General features: G+C 39.5%; 1 protein-coding gene across 5 annotated transcripts in view; it reads right to left on the minus strand.

Annotated features, from left to right (window-relative positions):
• Window positions 1-1,035: 1,035 nt before the first annotated feature.
• The window catches only part of LOC130915408 (bromodomain-containing protein 3-like), a 31,998-nt gene continuing 18,601 nt past the window's right edge, over window positions 1,036-14,432 (minus strand). For 2 of the 5 annotated variants that reach the window (XM_057835405.1, XM_057835407.1), the window contains 4 exons: window positions 12,793-13,043; window positions 9,737-10,053; window positions 9,430-9,558; window positions 1,039-2,332 (listed from right to left, as the gene is read on the minus strand). In XM_057835405.1, coding sequence (XP_057691388.1) covers window positions 2,196-2,332; window positions 9,430-9,558; window positions 9,737-10,053; window positions 12,793-13,043 — 834 coding nt within the window. In that variant the 3' untranslated portion in view covers window positions 1,039-2,195. Of the gene's footprint in view, window positions 2,333-9,429; window positions 9,559-9,736; window positions 10,054-12,792; window positions 13,044-14,432 lie in introns of all 5 variants that reach the window. The other 3 variants (XM_057835404.1, XM_057835406.1, XM_057835403.1) reach the window with 3 other exon arrangements.

A 14,432-nucleotide genomic window follows, 5' to 3' on the forward strand; every position in this document is an offset into this window, starting at 1 on the left:
ATCACATTTAATAATTTGTTGTTTAGGTTTTCCTGCAAAACATCCTGATAAACATTTGAATTCATTCTTCCATTAATGATTGTTGTTGAAGTTGTCCAGGCCCTGAGGCAGCAAAATAGCCCCATATCATGATGTTCCCTCCACCATGCTTCACGGTGGGGATGAGGTGTTGACGTTGGTGAGCTGTTCCATTTTTCCTCCACACATGACATTGTGTGTTACATCCAAACAATTCAACTTTGGTTTCATCACTCCACAAAATATTTTGCCTAAACTTCTGTGGAGCGTCCAAGTGCCTTTTTGGGAACATTAAACAAGTAATAATGTTTTTTTAGACAGCAGTGGCTTCCTCCGTGAAATCATCCCATGAACACCATTCTTGGCAATAGTTTTACATATAGTTGATATGTGCCATTGATTTCAGTAAGTCTTTAGCAGACACTCAAGGGTTCTTTTTTACCTCTCTGTGTATTCTGCGCTGAACTCTCGGCGTCATCTTTGGTGGACAGCCACTCCTTGGGAGAGAGGCAACAGTGCCAAACTCTTTCAATTTGTAGACAACTTCTCTGACTGTTGATTGATGAGCATCCAGACAGGTTTTGTATCCTTTCCCAGAATTATACAAATCAACAATCCTTGATCGCAGGTGTTCAGACAGCTCTTTTGACCGAGCCATGATGCACATCACTCAGACAATGCTTCTCATCAAAGACAAATTTTACCAGGTGTTTTATAGTGGGGAGGGCAGTTTTAAACCACTCATCAGTGATTGGGCACACACGACTTAAAATGTTTGGTAAAAATTGTCTTCAATAGCTCTTTAAGTCTCCCTACGCAGAGGGTTCGCTTACTTACTTCTCCCTCTTCTGTGATTGTTTGCATGCCATCCTCAATAAAATATGAAAACCTATAAATATTTGGGTGGTTTTAGTTAAAGCAGACACTATTTTCATCTGTGTGATTTTGACAAAGATCAGACCACATTTGATGGTGATTTTATGCAGAAATGTGAGAAATTCCAAAAGGTTCAGATACTTTTCCATACTACTGTAGCTGCCAAGTTTTAAGATGATCAGTTCACGGATAACATAGGAATAGGACTTCAAATTTAGCGTCCACAAGAACAAGAACTATCGAGTGATTGGACAGCAACCTTTAGTGGTTTTGAAGGAAACAATGACATATCCCTAGTGATGTGACTATTGCACACAGACACTTTTTCTACAGAGTATTTTAATTACCAAAAGATGTCAAAGGAAGAAACAGAAAAGATGAGCCAAGTAAGCAAATAGTAATGCTAAACCGGAATGAGAGAAGTACTGTAAGAGAAGTGTAAAAAGGACACAAAAAGAACTTAAGCGAGGGAACAATAGGGTTGATGCAGTAGTATATGCAGCATAAATACCTTAGAGAATATACAAGCATTACTTCTACAATTCATCATGAACATTCGCAAATAAATCAAGTTGTTAGGCAGCAGCAACATCAGTAACAAGTAAGCAAAACCTCTAAATTTACTGTTCCTTTTTAGGAATGTAATACCTGTTTGAGCATTTGATCTGTATGCTTGATTTCCAGCTATTGTCCATGTAGTAGTACAACTACGTGCTGCTAGTAATGCACAATACTACTAGTTTACATATAGTGCTTCAAGTAACAGTTGTCCAACTCGTATGTCAAAATTCTACTAGTGTAAGGAACGGCCATTCATTAGGAGAGGAAAAAACGACTATATTTGAGTCTACTGTTATGTTAAATTGTTTTACTAGTGAGGACAAAGTGCACTATCAAGTATATGGAAGAAATGCTCCAACAGCTTTCCAAGTTCCATTGCCGCATTGAAGATGAAGCGGAGGGGATGAGAAAGAAAAGCAAAAGAACTTGCGGGGTTTCCAATAAATAAATTAATCCAAAGAAGACTTGCACCACATGTCCTTCTCTGGCAGGTGGAAATAATCATAAAATTCTTCTTTATAAAAGAAACATAGACTTTTGTACATGTATTTACAAACTAAAAAGTAGGCGGGAGAAAGCAAAGGCATTAAGTGTTTTGTTTGTCTTCCCCCAAAACATCCTTCAAGTGTAACATTCAATTCATGTTGGTTTTCAGTAGTCCGTTTTCAGGGAGCGTCACATCCTGGGCCAGCCCAAGTCCCTGAGTTGCTTCTTCTTTTTCTATTTTAGCAGCAAAGTCCTCAGCCTGAGTCTGACTCACTGGTGTCCGAGGACGACGATGACGAGGAGGACGAGGAAGAGGACGAGTCTGAGCTGGAGCTGCTGCCGCTGAGGCGTGAGGGTTGCGTACGGGCCTCGGCGGGGTTGGACTTCTCCACTGTGAATCGTAACACATAATACAGCAATCAAAAAGGATGCATACTCCGAGAGTAGGGATGTCTCCGATCTGATCACGTAATCGGAAATCGGGCCCGATTTTTAGAAGAAAATCGAAATCGGGTGAAAAAGATGGGTTTTTTAAAAATGTATTTAAGTATTAACCAGAGTTGACCGATATTACAGCTGATAATACCTGCCTATAAAACAGGCATGAAAATGGGTCAGGGGTTAAAAAGGTGAGAAGGGTGTGGAGGAAATATGTTCCAGTACACTGTACACCCCAACAAAATATTGAGCTCTGTCGACCCACACTGTGTTTCAGCAGGGCCATGCAGAGACCGGTGGAGGGGCGGGTGCTCGTAGATCAAAAGGGGCACATGAACAAGTATGTAATACACCTTAAAACAACATAACTTCAATTTTAACCAGCTTTAGATAATAATTGGCTGAGACTGTGACATACTTTAATTGGGAGGAGGCAACAGTGAATAGAAATCAAAACTGTCATCAACACTTTCTGGCTGTGACTCAGTCAGTCTGCCTCTTTTCCTCCTTCAAGCTCTGCATCAAAACTTCTGCATCAACTTGTTCATCTGAGAACAAACCACATCAGATGGTCACTGAGCCACCAACAGCACAGTTTTCTTAAAACTATTATTTCATTATTATCCATACTTAACAACTCTAGCACCTAATGATTAATAAAGCAATGACATAAAAATCTTATAGAAAAATAACATTGTAATTGTGTTTATAATTGTATTTAATACCCGACTATCCTTGCAAACTTGTTCTTACCAGGTCTGCTATTCACCCAGCTGATGAGGTATCCACTGCCTTTAGCAGCCTCATCTAACTCCTTTTTTTATCCCTCAATCTCCCTTCCCTACGACGCATGTCTATGTAATGAAATATAAATATTTAAAAAAACAGACTCCCCGGTGGCTTTTAGTTTTAAAGCTTTCTTAATTTCTTTCTCTCTCAATAACGATGGAGGTAGATTTGTGTTTTTATTATTCAATCAAAAAACAAAGTTACTTCTATCAAAAACAAAGTTGCTTCAATCAAAATACAGTACATACTTTTAATCCCCAGAAAGTCACTTCAATAAAAAAAATTGTTTTTGATTGCAAAAATAAATTTGAGACAAAAAAAAGCATTTGAAAACTATTTTTCTTGATTGAAACAAATTTTTCCATTGAAGTAATGTTGTTTTGCGTTTGGGCCACATTTTGGCTAGGACATTTGTGTCTTTATTATTCAATCAAATAAGTTGCTTCAAACAAAAAAATATATATAAAAAGAAAAACTTTGCACATGTGTCAATCACCGTTTACCAAAGCCTGAGAGGGTTTGAGTAGACTCACTATGAAGCATTTAATAAAGCCAAGCATTTTCTTACTACTTTATTCTTGTTTAAAAATAATTCGGTGGGGCAGTAACATGTTTAAAACTTATCATAATTCTTACATTTTGAAGTGCTTGAAAACCATTTATAAATGATACTTTGGTGAAAAAAGTGGGAAAAAAACATGTCTTATGTATATATCTTTTCTCCAATGTAAAATCTGAATAAATGCATTGAACACGCACAAAAAATGGGGTGGGGGGGGGGGGGGGGGGCGCTACTTCGCGGTTTTCACTTATTGCGGCAGGTTCCGGTCCCCATTAACCGCGAAAAACGAGGGATCCCTGTATTTCTGAAAAGCTTTAAGAAGCAGGACTCATTCCCACCACTCGTCGGGCCGGTGTTTTGCCGACACCGGCCGTCAGCTCAAATCCAAGCCGAAAATAACGCGTCTCCGGCGGACGACGGGAGCGATGTGAGGCGCCCCCTCCATCCGAGAGCATGCCGCTTAATTTGACTCAACAGTGTGTTTCTTCGTTTATGTTACCGCTAAATACACAAGCTTGACGCCAATTTAACGGGATTTTTTTTTTTCATGGGAGATTTGGCTAGCTCTGGCAGTGTTCAACGCAAGCTGCAACGAATGGCAGTAACTTTTTTATATCGCAAAATGTGAAAACGATTGAAACCATTACTCACCAAATTCAATCTGCTGGCAAATACAGGCAAGTGTGTATGCTGCGCTCTGGTCTGCCCCGGTGTGGATAAGGCCTGCTTTTTGTTTTCGCAGCTTTGTAATGCAAACAAAGGCTCTCCGAGCACTCCATTTACAGTAAGGAGTGCGCGCGTTTGGAATAATGGAACGCAGCTTGGGCCGATGATTGGTTCTCGTCAGCGAAGCATCTAGAAGGATTTGCTGACTGTGTTATTAAGTGCTCAGTTTACGTACTAAGTTAATCACATGATGATAATAATAATAATAATAATTAAATAAACCCCCCCCCCCCCCCAAAAAAGAATTTCTCCTCGGATCTACGCAATTCACGTAGGTCGCCCTTTTTGACTTCAAAACGGCGAATTTCGCCGAAAGGTGAGAGATTTTCATGCCTGATAAAAGTATTTAAAAATTATATCTGATATTATCGACATCGGTTTTGCTCCGATATGCATGTTGCCTTCAAAGTGAATGGAGAAGCCTTCTGCCATTGTACAAGAGCTGGTCACAGCTTAGCACAGCAGTTATGCCAATTGACCATTAGATGTCTCCATACTAAGATACTTATGATTTGTTATGTGAGCATTATTATTTTTAAAGCCTCCAGTGGTGCATCACAATATAATTAGCCATAATATGTTAAAGGGTATGAAAACACTAAGGGGCTGTGAGATATCAATAGAAGCGTTATGTGGCAAGATAACAAATATTAATAAAGTTAACAAAAAAATAAATCGCATTCATGAGCAATTATCGAAAATAGATTGAAAATTACGAACATTTCTGAAAGTATTCCGGAAACAGCTGAATGGGGCGGAGACGTCATAACAAGGAAACAAAAGGTCGAGGCAGGTGCCGTCGTTGTTTATCGACGAAAATCGCTAAAATGGTTCAAACCTGTCATGCTATGTGGTTTACAAATAGCCATTTGTCGCAATGTATTGTCGCAATGTAGTACCCATGAGTTCCCGAACGCGAGAAAAAGAGCTGGACTACGCAGACAAGTTCGTCCGTGCTAAGAGGGCTAATTTTGCAGACCCGGCCTCCGGCACGGTTTTGTGTGGTGCGCATTTTACACCTGAAAGCTATACGAACTATGGACAAATGAAATCAGGTTTTGCCAAGAAATTGCTGCTGAAAGCAGATGCGGTGCCCAACTACACGCACAGCACCCTAAATGTCCCAAGATAACAAGAAAGAGGACAATGACTGGCTATGATGAGACCACCTCACCACCCCAGGCAAAGCAAAGGAGGGAAATGGCCAGAGTGAGTACTCTTTTATAATAAAAAAACATATCACGCATTGGATATAGGACTGGACACATGTATAAATTATCACTCGTAAAATATATAGAACAAATCCTCTAATCCCATTCATATTTGTGTCGGTTGGCAGAGCGAAAACCGATGATAGCACATTAAATGATAATTATTCTATACATTATTTTGCGGTCACGGTGTATCAGCTTCACAAAAAGAAATGCAAAACAAACCGTTCGGTGTTTCTGTTGCCGCCGGTGTTTCATCAGTGTGATTGCTCCCCTCAATGATCCTTTCATTAGGCTGCATTGGCTTTCGTCTGGGCTCAAATTGATAACCCAAAACACCAAAGAAAGGTTCATAACTCTCCTCGTCACCATTAGAAGAATGTTCGTTACGTCGGATTCGTCGCTGCAACTAGAAACAAAATTGTCCGCCATCATCACCGCCATCCAGTACTAAGCACTGAGCCGGTTGTTTCCTTATAGTGACGTCACGCACACAATATGCTAGATTTCCGGCATCTCGGGGGCGGGTCGTTTTAGCTCGACCTAATTTCTATCATTTTCTTGGTGTTGCGATGTGTGCAATTACACGAAGTGGCATGATATGAATTCAAAAGGCATGCGTTGATGGATAAATGATGGAATATTAGCATTTCCCCAGGTGTTGTCATACCCTTTAAGTCCACGACCGCATATATGTGCATGGTTTTGATATCGTCAGTGTTGTTGTTGGCAGCCATTTTAATTTTCGTCTTAGTCTTTCGGATGAAAAATACTGATTAGTCTTAGTCATATTTTAGTCATTCCAAAATATGTTCATCTAGTTTTAGTCAGCAATTCTCAAAATGTTTTCATCTATAAACTTCAAAAGTAGTCCATGAATAAATAAATTGATAAAAGGTTTCCAAGAATTTCTAAAGAACATGACAGACGAGCACGTAACTGTAGTCTTCGAGGACATCACCATTTTCATGATGATAATACACACTCAGCAGGAAAACAGCACATTATTTGCAATTATTTAGACTCACCTGGATGCCACGAACTGCATCTAAAATGTTTTCCAACAGTTTAAGAAGACAAAGTCACTGCGCTAAATGCTAATGCTAACACGAATGCTATGCTAATGCTACAAGTAAGTTCAGTGTGTGATCATCACTCAGCACAGACCTTTAAAGGCTAAAGCAAAATGTCCTAGCCAAGAAAACAAAAACTACCAAGCAGCACCTGACACGTTTCACAAAAGGAGCCTGGAATGGGCACACGCTTAAGCCTGTGTGTTGGGCGAGGTGTGATGGGGGGGGGGGGGGTCGCAGCAGGTCACATGAGTGACACGACCAAACACTGCTCAATGCGTTCCAACTACATTTCGTCTCATTCTCGTGTCGTCAGGTGACAACCAGCATTCATCTCGCTATGTTTTAGTCTCCCAAGTCACGTTTTCAGCGCGTCATCGTGACGTTATCATCATGAAAAATTGTTCATTGACGAAATATTAACGTTATAGTCATCGTTGACGAAAGCAACTCTGGATATCGTGAACGGATTTTTGGAGTTTGACATCATTGGAAATTGGTTTTCGGTTAAAAAGTAATTATTGGACAATTCTAATATTTTTAACTCGTATGGCGATAAACGTCCAATCAATTTTGACTGGGAGGACCCCCCCCAGTCAAATTGGATTGGATGCCCATGGTTGTCTATAGCAGGTAAACATGATGACTCAATGCCAGCTTTGATGGTTTAAATAAATTTAAAATCTATCACTGTCAATGGCAGTGAATGAGTTAAACGCTACAAGCTACCAAATGATCCAGCGGTATAACGATCCGATGTCCATAATCCAATCTTGTGATCAGATTTCGGGCCTGAGCACGTCATTTTTAGAAGATCAGAATCGGGTGAAAAAGATTAGATTTTTAAGATTTTTTTTTTTTTTAAATTGTCAAAAGAAACAAAAAAATGTTTTGTACTAACTAGCAACATTTTCAGAAGATCGGAATCGGCTGGAAAAAGAATGTTGCTTTGTAGCTTGTTAAAAAACACAAAATCAAGATGGACAAGGTCAAAAGAAAAAGTGTGTTTTGTAAGAAATCAATCAATTACCAAGGTCAGCACTCTGTATCGGTAGAACCTTAAATTCAGATGACTCAGACACGGGTGCAAAAATATGTTATCGGGACTTTTTTTTTTTTATTATTGTCAAAAGAAACAAAAAAAACGTTTTGTACTAACTAGCAACATTTTCAGAAGATCGGAATCGGCTGGAAAAAGAATGTTTTTTAACAAGCCACAAAGCAACGAAATAATCAAGATGGACAAGGACAAGGTCAAAAGAAAAAGAAAGTGTGTTTTGTAATAAATTAATCAATTACCAAGGTCAGTATTCTGTATCAGTAGAGCCTCAAAATCAGATGACTCAGACGCGGGTGCAAAAAATATGTTATCGAGACAAATCTACGGTATTTTTATTGTCCAGTTCATTGTATTTAAAGGGCCTTTAATTTTTCATGCAGGGGAGAACGTCGTTGGGTGTGACGTTTACAGTACCTCAACCAATAGAGGACAATGATGCAAAATATCTGTATTGAAATTATCAGACTAGCGCCAATAAAATATGCCTAAAGTGGTACCTCTATTTACGACCATCTCTACATATGGAATTTTCAGGTTACAACACGCCTCAACGGGCAAAATATTGCCTCTTGTTACAAAAATAAAAAAATTCAAGATACGAAAGGCAAAAAGTTTACTGAATATAACAAACTTACAGCTGCTTTGCCATTGGTAATTGCCTAGCATCTTCCTGGCATACAATTGGCTAACAGGGACCTCTACTGTATGTGTATGTGTGTATGCCAACGTCCTCTTCATTCTGTATTCTGACCGCTTTAAGTGTGTGTATTTTCTTTACTCTTTGTTTTTACATTATGCACAACTCTTTTATGTTTATTGTGCAATACTGTAACTGTAACGTGTATTACCGTATTGGCCCGAATATAAGACGGCCCTGTTTATAAGACGACCCCCTCTTTTTCAAGACTCAAGTTTAAAAAAAAAAAAGACTTTTTGAACACCAAATTAATTTTTATACGGAAAATAATTACAGTACATCTGAAACAAATGATTATAACAATATATTTGAGAGAAAAAGCATGTTATTTTGCCTCATTCAAATCTGAACATTTAAATATGTAAACCAAAGTGCAATCACATTCGTAAATGAATGGTTTATTTACATTTCAAAAACCAGAAGCCAATCTATTGTGATAAAACAACAAAATTGCAATAACTGCATTAACCATCAAAGTGAAGTCTAACTGTAACTGTAGCCTTGAAACAAATCTGAATAAGGAAAAACATTGCAATAAAATAATTCCAACGGGTTAAACTTGAGAGTAGCTGAGATCTATCATGACAGAACATCGCTTCAGTGATATCTGGCGCCATCTAGCGTCGTGAATGGGTATAATGTCTAGACCGCGAATATAAGACGACACCCACTTTTTCAGTCTTATTTCAATGCAAAAAAACACCATCTTATATTCAGGCCAATACGGTAGTTACATGTTTTGATGCATATTTATGCCTTGCATAAGATTTATATTTGAATTTTGGGGGGGTTGCAAGGGATTTGGGCATTTACATTGAAAGCCAGTCTCTACTTACGGAATTTTCAGTTTACAAAACTACTTCAAGGACCAATTAATTTCGTATTTAAGTATTTCAGTTCTGACTTTTTCCCCTATTAACATTTATGCTGACCTTTGGGTTTGGCAGGCTTCTTTGCCGAGTTGAGCTGTCCGCTGACATCCTGCAGCCTCCTCTCCAGTTCCAGACGCTTTTCCAGGGTCAGCTCCTCTTTGGACTTGAGCACGCCGCCTTTTTTCACTGCTAACACCAGCACAAAAGCAAAGAAAAACCATCATGACACAGACAGTGCCTTTAAGACCAGTGGAAAATTCCAGTATTCTGCCTGTACAGAAAACAATTGTTAATTTATCTGGCGCCTAAAGATGACTGCATATTCTTTCTTTTTCGTACATTGACACACAGGAAATGAAGTTCGTACCTAGGTCGGTGTAGGGCTTGCGCGGCTTCTTCCTCAGACAAGTCATAACGTAGCGCTCCAGCTCCTTCAGCGTGGACGGCTTGAGTGTCTCAAAGTCTATCTCGATCTCCTCGGGGTTCGTGTCGCGCAGCGAGGGCTCCCGTGATTGGATGATGTGCACCACGCGGCCCAGCTTCTCGCCGGGTAGCTTGTTAATATCCAAGCTCAACTGCCGCTTTTCATCATACGTCATGGGCACGATCTCCTCCTCCTCCTCAGAGTCGTAGTGTGGCAGAAGGGTAGCCGGCAGCGGCGGATAGAATGACTTCTTGGAGCTCCTGACAATTAGATGTTAAATAAGTCACTTGATGCTAAAGACGAATGAATCTGCCATGTACCTAAATTGACTTTAATAACGAAGCAGCTTCTTTATGGAATTTGACAGACAACTCGCATGACGCTTCCTTTGTTTCATACATTTATTTTGCTTAGCAACACAGAGCGTCATGGTGACATTGCCACTTTGGGTGCATTCGGAGTATCTACCTAGTAGCGCAACTGTTGCATTATTCAACAACACTCTGACTTTCAGAGTATGCATTGTCCAACTCACTTTTAGCTATGCTGCATTTGTGAGAGGGAAAGTTATTTAAAGCTTTAAAAAATTGCTGTCAAGAGAAGATTCTTGGGGCCACCCATAAAAACGATTTAAAAGGACTTTACGGTCACTTTTTTTACCTGTGACTACCACTCCTGACCTAAAGCAACTGCAGCCTGTGTTAAGTTTGTGCATGGCGCACATACTTGTATGCATAAAGCAAGCGCGTTTGGCCCATCAAATCAGCACCAGAAAACGTAACGTACCAGGTAGTAGCAAGTCTTAAGTGGGTTAGAAAAGTATCTTTGCCAAACAGAGACAAGATGGAGGCTCGCTGAAACACCACTACCAGAGTGGTCAAGCCGAAACCTCTCTATTGAAGGTAGGAAAAAGGGCTTTTTGGGGCTGTCTCAGTTAAATGGCCGCGCTCTGTGTATTTATCAGGGCATTGGTAGAGCATGCATGGATTAAAAAAAGTATTTTAAATTACTGGTGCACGATAATTATTGGTCCCATAATAGGAATTATGACGTCATCCCGATAAATCCAATAACATTATTAATAGGACCGATGATATCTACAGTTTCCAGTGACTTTACACACTAGTATAGGAAAGCAGTTGACCATTTGCGCGGCATTGCTCCCACCTGCTGGTCAGAATAATTCATTGCATCTATTTTTTGTCACAGTAGTTTTGTTCACATCACAAGCTCATTCACATACACATTGCGGTGTCTAGCGGTCGCATTGTCAATCGTGAATGCTTTCTGTTACGTTTCCGCCTTGGAAATATGTAAGTATTTTATGTTTACTATAACATATGGATGTGCACCATATGTTTAATTCTGTGGTGAAGGGTCATATGTAAAGAACTTAGTAAGTTGTTGTGTTATAGAAGCCAGCCAATGCTTTAGTAGCTCAAGCTAGTGTGCTATGCTATACATATAATAGTTGTGTATATAAGTGTATTGTGCAGTTTGTTGTATATTGAGTATTGAATATGTGTATTTTTCTGTACTTTCACATTATTAAGACGAGTGTCTTCCCATAAAAGCAAGAAAAGACCAAGCCTTGTGGTTTATGGAAGTGCATTCATTTTTAGCTGGCTGTCGGGCAGTGCACAAGTGAAACGCACTGTTTTGTTCATGTCATTGTGAAAAATCTGGTGAGATCAAAGGCAAATATATGTTGAATCCGCCACAATTTTTTTTTAAACCTCCAGGTGTTCAAAAACTCAGGTTATACATTTAAAAATATATTTATTATCGGTTATCGATATCGGATTTGAGGAGCAGGAAGTTATCGATATCGGTTTCAAAAAATGGATATCATGCACCCCTATTTTAAATCAACCTTAAAAATCTTGTATCGTCCCTTTAAGGCTAACCCTGTGCGGAGTGATGGATCAAAAAAAGGATATCCACTGTTCGCTATGAAAACGCTACTAGCACGCTGCTATCCCCATTTGTGAAGAAATATGGGGATTTTTATTGTCCAAGTTCGATGCTTGTTACATTAGTGAAGAATAAATTAAGGCAAACTATGGCTACGTCTACACTAGAACGGATAATTTTTTTGCTCTGTAATTGGGACAATATTTTATACCTGTTCGCACTACGTTTAAAGGAAATCAAGGATAGAAAGACATGTAGTCCTTAAAAGATTGTTAGTACGAGTTATAACAATTTTATATTAAAATCCTTCAGTGTTTTCATTTAATGAAAATTTGTAAAATTTGAACTAGTAGGTAGTTATTGTTGTTGATGTCGCAAGGCGGTGACGTCACATGGCCACGCTACCGGATTCCCACTGTGTCACTCTTTAACTATGTAAGGTAGTGATTTAAATATGCCACAAGGTGTCAATGGCAAGTTTTAAATTAATTAAAGCTCAAGCCAATGAGTGCGTTTTGTGCCTTGACTGACACCGTAGTTTTCCTTTTCGTCCCCTGTGCGGGCGCCATTGTACCTTATGTTCAATAGTATGTTATGAATATGAAGGCAACACACCTGATAATGGCTCCCAGCATTATAGTTTGTATATTGTGACTAAATATTGCCATCCAGTGTATTTGTTGAGATAAACGAGTTGCTAAACTGTTTAAGTACAGTTTGACCGAAGTCTGAGAAAGTTTTATGTGAATTTTGCATATCTATTTTGATTGTGAACTCCTCCTTCACAACATACAAATATAAGTATCATATAGTCAAAATACAACAAAAATAATATTCATATCTCTCAAAAAATAATGTTTACAAAAAGAAAAGTGCTTCAATCTTTATTAATGAGGCCCTATTCTCACAGTTAAATAACAATCCAAAGAGAACTGGCATTCACAAATTCACCATCAGTCTGCTCCAAGGTAAGAAATCAAGGTCTGTATGGTAAAGAGAACAGTCGCAAAAATCACTTTGCGCTTAAAGTAACACAAACAAACAGGATCTAGCCCGGTGTTACTGCATGAAAAAGTGGTACTAACTTGCTCTTGCTGCTCTTCTTGCTCTGGCTCTTTTTGGTTTGCGATACACCGCCTCTTGACGACTTGCTCTTGAGCATTTTAGTGGGTAACGTCCACTCCTCGGAACCGGCCCGGCTTTTGGTTCCGCGGCTGCGCTTATCTGGCTTCCTGCGCTTCTTCTTCTCCTTTTTCTCCTTCTTCTCACGCTTTTTCTTGGGCTTGACGATGGGACCCTGGGAGAGCGCCGTCAGCTGCTCGTGCACAGCTCTAAGCTGAATGTGAGGGGGAAAAAAAGGATTAGAAAACTGATAATGAATTGACTATTTGAAAACTAATCCATTATCAAATTAATCTACAACTATTTTCTGAGTTGATGTTGACCTGAAAATTGTCCAAATCTACTTAGCAGTAAATACTATGTTTGTATTCCAAAAATAACAAACTTTTTTAACCCTTTAAAGCAACATTAGGTAACATTTCAACCTTTATAAAATATTTTCATAACATTTGTGATGTCGACTAAGTTGAATGACACCCGTTTCATATCTTGACCGGTTCTGTATCGTTTTCACTGGCACTAATTTACTTTGAGGAGGGTGGCAGGACCCCTGCCAATTCTGCAAAAATGGCAGGTACCGCGTTTGTCCACCGTCGTCGCTAAAACTGACCAAAACTGAAAACCTACCAAGTGTTGCTTTCAAGGGTACCTATTTAACTCATTAGCTGCCATTGATGGCACTAGGTGGCCAGGTCATTTGGATTGGGATTAAATGATCGAAGCCACCTTCTCCAGGTCCAAATGGATCGAACGTCGCGTGCCATCAATGGCAATAAAATATAAGCATTTATAGCCAGCTCTCCCAGTTTAAGTGAAATGGACGCCAACTGATGTCAATGACAAGCAATGAGTTAATTACTATTGTGACGGAGTAGCCCCGTCAGATCCCGTGGAAAACTCGGCGTCCGCAATATAACGCATGAGACACGGCAGACTCGGCGTTTTCAATATGATTCATTTGACACACACACATGTGCGCGCGTACGCTCACGCCGTACCTGTTGATTATTTTCCGGTTCCACTTGTCAGGCATTGCGGGGGTGTAGGGTGCACACTAGACAGCTGCCACAACATCGTTATGCCGTACTCTCTTTTAACAAACATTTCCACATGTAGTCATCCTCCATTAACATTAAGCCTGAACGATATATCGTTTAAACATTGTCATCGCGATGTGCGCGTGCGCGATAGTCCCATCGCAAGCACGTGTGAAAGTTTTTTTTTTTTTTTTTAAATCCACATACGCCTTGCTTTCTGCTCTGCGCACAGCCTCATACCCTCCCTCTCCCAGCCCTTTGTTGTTTGTTTGTAAAGTTAACGATGGCTTTGATCTGACCAAAGAAGCCGGGCAGCAATCTGTCAATCATCGTTTAACTTGTTAAACAGTTTCTGCAAGGAAGTCACGCTGGATGAATGTCTGTGGAGACGCTGGAGACATATAAATGCCAGAAGTGATCATAAGGAGTTTGAAATTTCTACATGTCACTCCAACTGTCACAGCTAAGGTAGATAAACAGAAGCATTTAATAAATTAAAAAAATATATATATTCTTGTTCAAAACTGATTTGGTTGGGCAGTTATGTTTAAAACTGATTATAATTA

The sequence above is a fragment of the Corythoichthys intestinalis genome, chromosome 4 (genome assembly GCF_030265065.1).
Source record: "Corythoichthys intestinalis isolate RoL2023-P3 chromosome 4, ASM3026506v1, whole genome shotgun sequence".
Taxonomy (NCBI): domain Eukaryota; kingdom Metazoa; phylum Chordata; class Actinopteri; order Syngnathiformes; family Syngnathidae; genus Corythoichthys; species Corythoichthys intestinalis.